General features: G+C 53.4%; 1 protein-coding gene across 20 annotated transcripts in view; it reads right to left on the bottom strand.

Annotated features, from left to right (window-relative positions):
• Positions 1 to 1,034: 1,034 nt before the first annotated feature.
• The window catches only part of PLEKHA6 (pleckstrin homology domain containing A6), a 138,305-nt gene continuing 127,282 nt past the window's right edge, over positions 1,035 to 12,057 (bottom strand). For 10 of the 20 annotated variants that reach the window (XM_027564210.1, XM_027564209.1, XM_027564217.1 and 7 more), the window contains 5 exons: positions 10,543 to 10,710; positions 10,323 to 10,456; positions 9,688 to 9,833; positions 5,177 to 5,300; positions 2,327 to 4,563 (listed from right to left, as the gene is read on the bottom strand). In XM_027564210.1, the coding sequence (XP_027420011.1) occupies positions 5,185 to 5,300; positions 9,688 to 9,833; positions 10,323 to 10,456; positions 10,543 to 10,710 (564 nt within the window). In that variant the 3' untranslated portion in view covers positions 2,327 to 4,563; positions 5,177 to 5,184. Of the gene's footprint in view, positions 4,564 to 5,176; positions 5,301 to 9,687; positions 9,834 to 10,322; positions 10,457 to 10,542; positions 10,711 to 12,057 lie in introns of all 20 variants that reach the window. The other 10 variants (XM_027564208.1, XM_027564207.1, XM_027564214.1 and 7 more) reach the window with 5 other exon arrangements.

The raw sequence follows: 12,057 nt of genomic DNA on the forward strand, positions 1-12,057 counted from the left end.
CCAAAATCCAGTCATTAATACAGGTGCTACTAGCCCTTTAGGGATGAGAAAAGGTGCCCAGAATTCAAAACCAGCTATTAGAACCAAGCTAATCAAGCTTGCCTTCCTATATATCCTCTTTCTCGAACCAGGAATGCCACCTTCTCTCCCCAGAGATCCTGCGGAAGCCCAGCAAAGCCTGCTGCTGTCCTGGGCTCATGTTCACTCTTTACCCGCTTCCCCACAGAATTCACAGGGTCTCTTAATTCTCACTCCTCACAAACATTTCAAATTGAGCAGCTCTGCTAAAGTCCTTCACACTGAGTGTCAATAAAGGATAAGCACTGAGTACCTGCCAGGAGATGTGGCCCCAAATCTCTGAAGCTGGATGAAAAGAATTCAGGCAGCCTTTCTGATACCAACCCCCACCGTGACTTCAGCGGAAGGTTCCAGGGCCTAAAGCACGTGATGCTTCCATTGTTCAGACTTGGGACAAGTCTTGATCTGGGATCACATGGATCAAAAAGATGACAGTCGTGTTGACAGCAAACCATCATCCCCAGTCTGCGGGGAGGTCCCATCCTTCCGAGAATTCTGGGATTCCTGCCCAGGAGGCAGGCCAAGGAGGGCAGCCCCCGGCTTAGGGGGAGCGGGTGGTCCCTTAGGGAAGGCCTGGCCCAGGCCTCCTCGCCCTTTCTGCCAGGCATGTAAACTGCCATGGACCCCAAGGCCAGGCATGGCAGACATGGACACGGAGTGCCAGAGACACGCCACTTGCACAAACCATTTATTTCCTGTATTGGGTTTATACAAACTTGCAAGATACAAATGCAGAGTTCACTGAGTGCTTCAGTACCTGTATCTATAAAAAGAATTTTGCTGAGAAGGAAGCAAGCTCTCACCTGTCAGTTGGGATGGCCCCTCCCTGGGGAGGGGCTTGTTGGCTAGAAAGAAGCTAAGGGGCTGCTATGGAGCCCTGACAGATACTCACTGTTTATCTAACCTTAACTCTTCTTCTAAGGTCATTTTTATACTAAATAAAGACACCAAGACCATAAATTTCCTTGTAGAGTTTATTGTCTAATACTAGCAAATCAAATTGGCCCCAATATGTGCATAAATAGATATATGTATATATACGTATATTTCATATTTTCCTTAGTTTTAAGAGCTGCCAGGTGAGGGGCTGCCTAAAGGGAAGGGAATTACTTCTGTCTTGCTACAGTCGGCCCTGCTCCAAGAGCATCCCTCTCACCAACACAGGTGAGCAAGTACGCACAGCCTTCAACCTCAGAAAATCTCTAAAGTGACAACATTAGTACTTGATTACAGCCTCCTGGTTATTGTTGAGGGAGGTAATGTGTTAATTGGGAAGGCCCTAGATTGGTAACCAGGGCTTTCCCCAGGTGGGTTACTTAGCTCTGGGCCCCCAGCCAGGCCCCCTTCATTCCTAGCAAGATGTTTTAAGCTCGGAATAGGGTGCCAGCAAAGGTCAAAGTGGGAGGCCAGGCTTCAGATGCTGGCCAGGAGCTCTGTGCTAGGCTCCAAAACCTTTGATTCCAGATCTGGACAAAAGACTTCCATTCTGCCCAAATCCTTGCAAAGCAAGAGCCCCTTGCCCACTTCAGTAGTCACTAAGCAGTTTGGAAGGCTGAGCTGGCTTAGTTCAGGGCCCCAGCAGCAGGAAAGTCCTGGGCAAGGCTGAGATGCACCTCATCCTTCGGACCCTCAGGGCTGACTTCACAGTCTGGATGCCAGACTGGGGTACCATCCCCTTAACAACGGGCCCCAGAAGAAAGGTCACAGAGGGAGGCAGGTGCTGTAGATGTCACTCAGACCAGAGAGGGACCAAGTGAAAGGAATGTGAGAAGTCCAAGGAACTTGAATGTGTCTGCCCCGAAGGACCAGAGATGTCAAACTGTTTGCACTGGCCGTTGCACCATACCCTGGGTCCATCAAACAATAGACCGACATTCTCAGTGCTGTTTGGCATATTCCAGCAGGGTGATAAAGGCGGTGGTCCAGGAGCGCATCTGGGGGTGTATGCCTGCAAGGGTCTGCTTTTGTGCACACAGCTGTAAACATTTCCTTCAAGAAGGTTCACATTCAATAACCCTAGAGAGTCATCAAAAGTTGACAGTGTAATCAAATCCTTAGACCAGGACTGCAAGAGAATGTCCTGCCCTGGCAAGATCCTCTCCGGCTGAGTTCTGGGGACCAGCCCTTGGCAGACTGGGAATGGGAAGGAGGAGGCTGCTGAGGAGGAGGGAAGGGTGGAGGGCGGGACCTAGAGGCAGCCCCCCAGTCCCTCACATCGTCTGCCAATTCCATTCAGACATTGCACATGTGGAAAATAGATTTGCTTTTATAACAAAAATGTAAAATAGATCTGTCTTAAAATAACTCCTCTCCCCCTCTTTGGATCAAAAGGCATGGGGTATGGCCACAGTATGCTTGGAATGATGTGGAAAGGAAAGGAGAGAAAACGGGCCTGGGCAGGAGTTTCAGGAAAGGATCAGATGTCCAAACAAATATATATATATATATATATTACATATACATCTGCAATATGATAATCTTCACAAAACATATATTAAGGCATGTAAAGCAACATAAAGAGCCAGCTTTATGAAAAAGAGGTGAAAGAGAGGTCGCAGAGGGGCAGACATTAATCCTTGGTATTTCACATGTATTTCTAAAAATATCACTTAAAAAAAAGACACAAAGAAAGGGAGAAGGCGTGGAAGGACCCCCAAAATCTGCTTTTTATGGATGGACAAGGTGTGGGAGAAGATGGAGAAGGGAGAGAAGGTTACCGGGGAGCTGATCCCACCTGTCAGTCTATGGGGGAGAAAGGACACGTTTGGGGTGCTTGAGCTGTGCTGAAGATGGGAGATGCAGCCAAGGGTCACGTTTACAAAAACCTGCTAGATGTGAGGGTGAGCGAATCCTCCTGTCTGTAAACCCTCCGAAACATGGGAATGTCTTAAGCACCTACAACAGCGCCTGGTACATAAAAGGTGCTCAGGGAATATTTGTCAAGTGAATTGTCAGCTTTACTCGCATATGAACCATAACTGTCCCAGCCACGAAGGAGTGGAGAGGAATTGCTAGAAGATGAAGGAATCGTTCTCAGGGTCTCTGAAGCTCAGGTTGAAGTCTCGGGGAAGCACCCCTGGCAAAGAGAAGGTCTAGGGGCCAAGGGTTTTCACTCTAGCTCCTCCGTCCTCTCTGGCTACGTTCATCTGAAGGTGGTGGAGCGGAGGGACAGCAGGCTTTGCTCCTGTCTCTCCGCCACTGGTCCCCTGGCTACGCAGGGTGTGAATGAGCCACGCGAGAAGTGAGACCCTCCAACAGCTTCAACTTGTCCCTGTGTGGGACGCCTGGGATTGAGAGGAGGACTCCAGAATCTGGCCTACCAGGCTCAGGCCACATCTGCCCTCCTGGGACACACGCTCAGCTGGCCCACAGCACATTCCAGGGGGAAGGCGATGAGATGGTGTCACAGAAACGTTTAGGGAAGGCCCCGTGGCTGATCACACGCTCCACACCCCGACCACCCCACACCTTCTGGTCTTCCAGCAGGACCAAGACAGGTCCTTGTCTCTGCTCCTGACCCCAGGACAGGGAGGCCGACATCAGGCCCAGATCCAGAAGAAGCTGTCCCCAGCCCACGCTCCCCGGGCCCTCAGCGCACACCTCCTCCCCACAGCAGCGTGCTCCGTGGGGGTCCTGGAGCTGGCAGCCCCCGATCCCGGCACAAGGTGGGGAGAGCTGAGCTGACACCTGGCACTGTGCCTGGCACTAACCTGAGGCTCCACCCCGGGGAAACCGACCCCATTCCCTTCTCATCTCTGTCCTCCCCCTCCTCCCCGCACACGAGTCCTGCCAGTCCCTTTCCTCCTGCCCTCCCGAGACCTCTCCCCTTCTCTCCGCTACCCCTTCTCAACCTGCCCTCAGACGCTGCACACACTTGCCGCTTCCCACCCACGGCCAGCGCTCCCCTCTGGGAGCCGAGGAGCCTCTCCCATCTCTTGTCAGCTTGTCTTTGGCTCAGGCAGGTGGTCAGTCTCCACTGGACCCCAAAGGAGCACCCAATAAACCGGGATGTGCCAAGACCCTGGGCACCGCTGGACAGCAGGGCGGGGCTGATGGAAGGGGATGACGGCAGGCCCCACTCTTGGCATCGAGCGACAAGTCCTAACCTAAGAGGGCCCAGGGTGCATTCCCCACTGCATCTTCTCCACCAAGGAATGTTCCAGCAGGGCTGTCACAACCCCAGCCAGGGCCAGAGCGAGGCTCCCTGTGCCGAGGGCAGCGGACAGGATGGCGCTCCTCACCCCGCCACCTGACGCCCAGCCTAGGGTGGCTGTCTGAGTAGCGAGGATCTCGGGCCGGAGTCCCGGGGGTGTGGACACCGTGGTGTCTGTGCTGCTGTTGGGCGACCCCAGCCCCTGGCCTGGCTCCCGCAGCATTCCCGTGGGAGCGCAGGGGTTGGGGGGCCAGGGTGGGCCGCGGGGCAGAGGCGGCTTCAGAACGTGGCTCTCTGGAGCTTCGCGGCGTTGGCTTCAGCCAGGGCTTGCACTGGAGGAGAGAGACGCGGGTGAGAAGGCGCTGCACGGGGAGGGCCCTCCAGCCCACCCGCCCAGAAAGTCTCTTCTGCAAAAACCACCCCTCAACCCTGTGAGAGGCGGACAAAGGAACAGAAGTCAGTCCTTGTTCAGCTGCCTGATACTGAGGGGCTGTGTGCTAGGGGGAAGGGACACAGCCTTTGCCTAGAGCTGTCCGGGGCCACTTTACTTTACAGAAGACCTGGGTACCATCTGGGAGAGATAAGATCTGGGAGAAGCAGCTTCTAGGGGCTTCTGAGGAAGGAAACAGATGGCAGGCTTGCAGGCCGACAGGAGGTGCAGGGGTGGGGAGCTGGGGTAGCCCTCTGACAGCGGACAGGAGCGGCCTCTGTCCCGTCTGCTCCTGGAGACGCAAAGCCACTGGCACCGCAGCTTCCGGGAGCAGCCCTGCCAGCCGGCTCCAGCCCAGCACCGCGCGGGATGGACCGACGGAGGGGAAGAGCGGCGAGGCGCGCCGGCGCGGGGAGAAGCGATGGCGGGCGGGATGGAGGGTGCAGGCGGCTGGCGGGGGGAGGGCAGGGGTCCCACTCCCGGGGCTGGATGAAATACGGTAGAAAAGTGCTTACGTCAGAGCTCAGACCCGCATGACATGGCTGCTGTCGGCGCCCCGCGGGGGTTCAGACGGTAGGGGGTTGGCTGGTGGAGCCGGGGAGGCAGGGGAGGTGGGAGGGCTTGGGGTGGCACATTGCACTGGAAACAGAAATGAACAGGGCAGTGAATAGGGGCTGCGGGGGTGGGGGGTGGGGAAGGCGGAGGCATGAGGCCGGTGCCCAGAGCAAGCGAGGCCCTCCTCCACGCAGGGAGCAAGGCAGGAGGCAAGCAGAGAGGAGCGCTGAGCTTGGGCATCTGTTCAAGCTGAGCGGAGCTGGTTCCAGGGTCGCCATGGAGGAGAGCACGGGGCCCCAGGGGAGACCTGGCCGCATCCAAGCTCTGCTGAGAACCAGGGTGACTGGGGGTGATGCTGGCCCCTCTGAGCCTAGAGCTCCCCTTCCATCTGTGCAGCGGGGAGATGCTCACACCTCCCCTCGACTGTGGACAGGGTGAGGGGTGGCACCTTCAGAGGCAGTGATATCACTGATGACCATGATTAATAGTGCAGTAAAATCACACTAATCCAAGTCACCAGGCCCTCATTCAATGACTCAAAGTGGAGTGATCCCAGTGTTTATCAGCTCCACGAGGACAGAGGCTCCTGATGGGCTTCAAACCAGTCTAACTTTGACTGGAGGGTTCAAAAGCGATTCCCGCTGTCACTTGAGATCTCTTTTCATCCATCCAGGAAAGGCCAACTTCAATCCACCTCTAAACAGATCATTTAAGCCCGAAAGTGGTGACATTTGAATTAATGAGATTTTACTCTATTATCATTCTTTTCCATGCTGAGAACAGCAAAATGAAGGACAAGGAGTCGTAGTGTTAGGAACAAGCCCTGCAAGTCTCTAGACCCCCGTGCTCCCTTGGTGTGGCTGTGGGAGCCTCACTCAGGCTCAGAGCAGAACCAGGCCTGGGCCAGGGTCACAATGTCTCCCTCCGGAGAGGGACCCCGGCACCGGCCTTCCCAGACCCCTGCTCCCACCCTGCCTGGGTCCTCATCACCTTCCCTGGCCTCTGCACAGGAGAAAGGGCCCACGCAGCCCCGCGGCACATCTGTGCATGCCCACAAACATACAGAAGGAAGTGATCCAGTCTGCATGGGTCCAGCAACACCACACTTTTCTACTCAGCGCACACAACTCATGTGTGTGTGTGGGCACGACTGAGCCTGCGCCTCGTACACAACCCAACACACTTGTCACTTTTCATACAAATACATCCACAAACACCTCTGAAGCACACATCCATGTGCACACCCGTATCACAGATTCAATGGGTAGTTGTCTGGTAACTTCGATTCCTAAGAGTCAAAAAACCAAAACCTAAGCAAGGAAGATCTTAAGGAAGCCAAATAGATGCTACAATGTGCATGCAATAAAGCTCTTACAATTTATTCACTCAAGAGTTCCTTGGAGTCCAGATACTTATTTAAACACAATTATGATAGGTGTTGACTTGCTGGGTGTCTAGCCCATGAGAGATTAGAAATAGGAAAATTAGGAGAGGGAGAGAGAAAGAGGAGTTGAGAGGCCCACTGAGGCACAACTGAAGGCGAGAGCACCTTCTGTGAAAAGGAGACATATTAACTTTAAAGCCTTCACAGTCTGGGAGCATTTAGCAGGGCCACAAATAGACCTGTACGGATTAGAGACCCCAAGGGCATCTCTTCCACAGAGGTCAGCAAAATAAGGACATTTATAATGATACTCTAGTGGTAAAGAACCCGCCTGCCAAGACAGGAGATGCTGGTTCGATCCCTGGGTTGGGAAGATCCTCTGGAAGAGGGCACGGCAACCCACTCCAGTATTCTTGCCTGGAGAATCCCCATGGACAGAGGAGCCTGGTGGGCTGTAATCCACGGGGGCGCAAAGAGTCAGACACAACTGAAGTGACTTAGCACACGTACATGCATAATGATACTAAATGAGCGAGAACAAGAAAGATTAATTATGTTAAATACAACCTCTACGAAATCAGAAAAATACTAAACACAGATTATGAACATGTCCATCAAAATAAGTTCACATATGCAGCACATAGGCATTGTACAATGTGCTACTTCAGTTGTGTGTTCACAAGTACTACCACACCTGCACGTATAAATAATCAGTCACACGTATTCACGTTCATGAGGCTGTGCTCTCTCCATCCTGCACACGTCGGTGTGTTTTCACAAAAGTTCCACACACACACTGTGCACAACATATACACAAATAGCCTCGATCATCCATCACACTGCAAAGAAAGCCCATCACGTGTAAACATCTGCATGTTTAAGCACCACCTCCACCTACATATTGTACACTCACAGCAACAGTTTCCCAAACACCACCTGTACTGATAAATAATGGGTCTCTGCACAACACCCATAGGCATCTTGCACACACAGACACACTCCTATATTTGCAAACATTCCCTCCACGCATACATCACATACGTGAATATACACACATACATGTGTACCTACAACCATTACCCAGTACAGACACTGCGATGACATCACGCCACATGGACAAACCCACTATTGCCCCATCTTCCGTGTACTGCACGCCAGGACACCGACAACGGCTACAAGCTGGCCGCCCGCCTCCGCACCCAGGCCACACGCTGCACTCAGGCCCTAACTGCACCCCCTCCCGCTGCACCAGCCCACGGGCACCCTCTCCCACACAGCATCTGCCGTGCCTGGCAGAGCTCTGGGAACGTGAGCCACAGGTCGGGGCGGTGGGGACAGGGTAAGTCTGAGGTCTGGCCGGGCCACAGCCATGTTTTAAATAGTTGGGGTTTTGGCAAAAGCAGGGTGACCATTTGCTTTGCACACACAGACTCTGGAATGTAAGCCCATGTGTATCAAGGGAGAATCTGAAAAGCCAGGGTGAGCTTTGTTTTCACAACGCCTTCGGTAGGGGAGCTGTAGCAGGGAAAGCCAGGGGCTGGGGAGGGTCAGAGAAGTTTTAATAGCGCCGTCTGTTCTAACTCTTGAAACAGGAAGTTGCCTTTTGCCCAGAGCATGTGGAATTTGATCTTTGGAAGGTTCGGGTTCATTTTGTAGCTAAACTACAGGGCGGTTGACAGAAGCTTCCTTGTAGCCAAACTGGTTCTGCTGCCTTTTGGCTGCAGGATGGGGCTCTCTGAAGCCTATCACTTCTCTTGCTCTCCTCTCCTGCCAACTGAGAGCTTGTTTCTGAAAGATCTCCAAGGACTTTCCCTGGCCACCCATTCTAAAGTCCATTTACACCCCAACTGCTAGTAGCTTCTCTCTTAAAGCTTACTTAGATCCCTTTTGCTGTATCTCAAAACGCTTTGGTTTCTGAAAATATCCATATTTAAAATAGCTAGAAAAACCACAAAAGGCTCCTGCTTCTACTTTAGCTGCTGCTATTTCAACTAATATGACCCCCAGCACTGGGACTACCGCTCCCACAGCAGGGGAGCATTTACTGAGCAGTTACTGAGCGCCAGGCACGGTGCTACCTGCTTAGCACCCCTTGTTTCCATCCTCACACCACTAGACAGGTATCTTGATTTAAACTTTACAGATGCAGAAAAGAGCCAGGACTGAAACCCTGTGCCACTAACATGAAAAGCCTTTCCTTCCTCTGTGCGTCTAGCCACGATCCTAATCTGACACTCACCCAGGGCATTAGAACTGTGGCCAGCACGACTAAAGTTACCACAAGCCTGGCATCCATCTAGGGCATTTGTCTTGGCTGGCCTTTGGAGCCTTCCCCCTCTCCATCCGAAGCACCTTTCATGTTGAGGAAGAGGGAATATTCTGTCTCCCAGGCTTCGTGACTTGACCACTTCCTCCACCACAAAGCCTCCCATTCACAGAGTCTCTTCCATTCTTCCCAATTACATTTTCCTCTTTTCCAGGATGCTTCCCTTCAGACGGAAGAGAAGTTAATTCTACTGGCTACACCCTGTAGTGTCCACTAAGACCCCCTAGACTTTCTATCAGTGTGAAGTCAGCTCCTTACACTCATCTTTTCTTAGCAGGAAAGTGGGTTTGGGTCAATAGCCAAGGTGGTGACTCTATTGGCTACTTGTACCATCTTCCCTTTTCATTCCTGTTATTTGCCTGCAGCACGAATGGGAAGTTGGAGAATGCCCTGGAACACTGGCCCTCACTCCGCCACACTCTGGCACACACTTGTATATCTCCGCATCAGGCTCAGTCATCACCCCTTCTCTGGGCCTTTCCTGGACCTGCACAGGTACAGCGGCTTCCTGCGCTCCCCACACGGCCTCTGGCCATTCCGCCAACCAGCAGCGAGGCGGGTCATGGTGACTCGGAGCTCCCAGATGTCAGCGACTCTGGTCCCTTCGCACCCCGTGAGCCTAGCACAGTCCCTGGTGCTCAACAAGCGCTCATCCTGACCTCAAGGAACACTGCCCTGCTCTATGCTCGCCCCTGCCACACTGCCTCCCCTACTCCTGGGCAGCCGGTCTCCCTGGCAGAGCGAGGCCCAGCCCCTCTCACCAGACAGCATGCGGCCTCGGCGGGAGGCCTCGGTCGCCAGGGCACAGGAGATTTCAATCCGCTTCTCCTGCTCCTGCAGCTGGCTCTCTGAGTCCTGGGGCACGTCCACAAAGTCCCCCTCGCCGACGGGCACCACGTTCTGCATACTGAAGAGGCACAGACACACAGACATGGAGGGGGCAGGATGGTCCAGCTGGCTTGGGGGACCTGCGGGCTGAGGGTGGTGGGGGTCCAGGGGCCTGTGAGTGTGCAAGCCTGTCCCCTGGGGTGAGTAGGACCCTGGCAAAATGCATGTCAGGACCCCTGCCTGCAACATTTCAGAACGAACTAGAAGGTTTAAGAGAACACTCAGGGCAGCCTTGATGGGGAAAAGAAGTCAGCAGAGGGCAACTCATCCGTTTGTCTTGATGAGAGCACATGCATGCGCCCAGGAGGTCTTTGTGGCACCGAGGGCTGCGTCACCGACCCAGCCACGTGTCTCGGCCCAGTCTGCCGCCTCAAACCACTTCTTCCACGGTGGGAGGCTTGGGAGAACCAACCACATGTCCGGGCACTGGATTCAGGAGCGCTAGTGCCCTCGATGTCCTGGGTGCCAGGGTGGGCGGAGAAGGTAGAGGTCACCTGAGGCCTGTTACCTGGACTTGGCAATGAGCGTCTTGATCCTCTCCACCTTCTTCTGCTTCTCCTTCAGCTCCTCTGGGCTCAGGGGCATGTCGGGCTCCAGGTCAATGTACCGCTCAGGGATGAGGACTTTGTCCGGGGTGGAGAGCTGTGGAGAGACGCGGTCACCACCTCCACGCCCTTCTACGGTCCCCCCACCCCGACCCTGTGCTGCTCTTGCAGGACGCTGCTCACCTCCTTGTTGATATCCACGTCATAATGCTGGGGCTCCAGCTCCATCTTGCGGAGCCGGGCGATCTCCTCCCGTGGAGTCTCATAGGCCTGCCCGCCGGGCTCCTCGGCTCGCAGCGCCGCCTCCAGGTTGGAGATGTCTACCTCGTGGATGCTGCGGTGGCGGCGCACCTGGGGGGCGGCAGAGTCAGGACCACGCGGGGCCTGTGTCCCGCTGCCTCCAGGCAGCCCCAACCACGCCGGGGTCCTCACCGGCCCTGCCCAGCACGCCTGACCTGGCAACCACCCCACTGTACCCACCACGCCCACTGCAAAGCTACCCTCCTTCCGTGGTGCTTGTCCAAAGCCTGCTCGCCTACAAGGGTGCAGAGGAAACACCTCATCACTGTCTCCTGTCAGTGCCTGTCTCTCTCCGCCCGCCTCACCTGCGTTCACATCCTGTGCCATATATTTTGAGTAACGGAATCAGTGTGTCTTACATGGATCTCTAGCCTTATCACATGAAAAAAGGGCAGGATTTATGGGTCATAATTTTTCTGTATTTCTGAAATTTAGTGGAAAGAGAAGTTAGCCCCATAGTTTGGGCTATTCTTAGCTCTGCACTTAGGAGCTGTGTGGCCCAGAGCTCCTTAATTTCTCATGACTTTTCCCCCGGTCTCTAAAATGGGGACAAAAGCCCATCTAGTCAAAGCTATGGTTTCTCCAGTGGTCATGTATGGATATGAGAGTGGGACCATAAAGAAGGCTGAGAGCAAAGAATTGATGCTTTCTAATTGTGGTGCTGAAGACTCTTGAGAATCCCTTGGACTGCAAGGAGATCCAATCAGTCAATCCTAAAGGAAATCAACCCTGAATATTCATTGGAAGGACTGATGCTGAAGCTCCAATACTTTGGCCACATCATTTGAAGAGCCAACTCAGTGGAAAGGATCTTGATGCTGGGAAAGATTATAGGCAAAAGAAGGGGGTGACAGAGGATGAGACAGTTAATTAGCATCAGCATCTCGATGGACATACATTTGAGCAAGCTCCAGGAGATAGTGAAGGATGGGGAAGGCTGGTGTGCTGCAGTCCATGGGGTCGTAAAGAGTCTGAAACGACTTAGTGACTGAACCACAACAACAGTGGGGGTAACACTTCCTAGTCCAGTATCCTTGAAACGACTAAACGAGACAAAAGGGCTTGGGACCTGTACTGTAGCATGTGCTGGTGCGCTGTGATGATGACCTTCTGCCACCCCCAGCCCAATGTTAAGGGCACAGGAAATGCTCTAGAAACATTAGAAACATCTAGCATGTGCTGGTGCGCTGTGATGATGACCTTCTAAGCGCGCAGGAAATGCTCTAGAAACATTAGAAACATCTAGGCTGTGGATTCTGTACTATTCTCTATTCAATGAATTTTGTATAATTCACTTCAACTAAAACAATCAAGGCATTTCTTTTTGTGAGTTATTTTTCTTAAAACACTAAAGAGGCAAACGCTTGCTGCAGTATGTCTTCTGCCCAGCGTGGGAGA

Source organism: Bos indicus x Bos taurus, chromosome 16 (assembly GCF_003369695.1).
Source record: "Bos indicus x Bos taurus breed Angus x Brahman F1 hybrid chromosome 16, Bos_hybrid_MaternalHap_v2.0, whole genome shotgun sequence".
In the NCBI taxonomy this organism is placed as follows: Eukaryota; Metazoa; Chordata; class Mammalia; order Artiodactyla; family Bovidae; genus Bos; species Bos indicus x Bos taurus.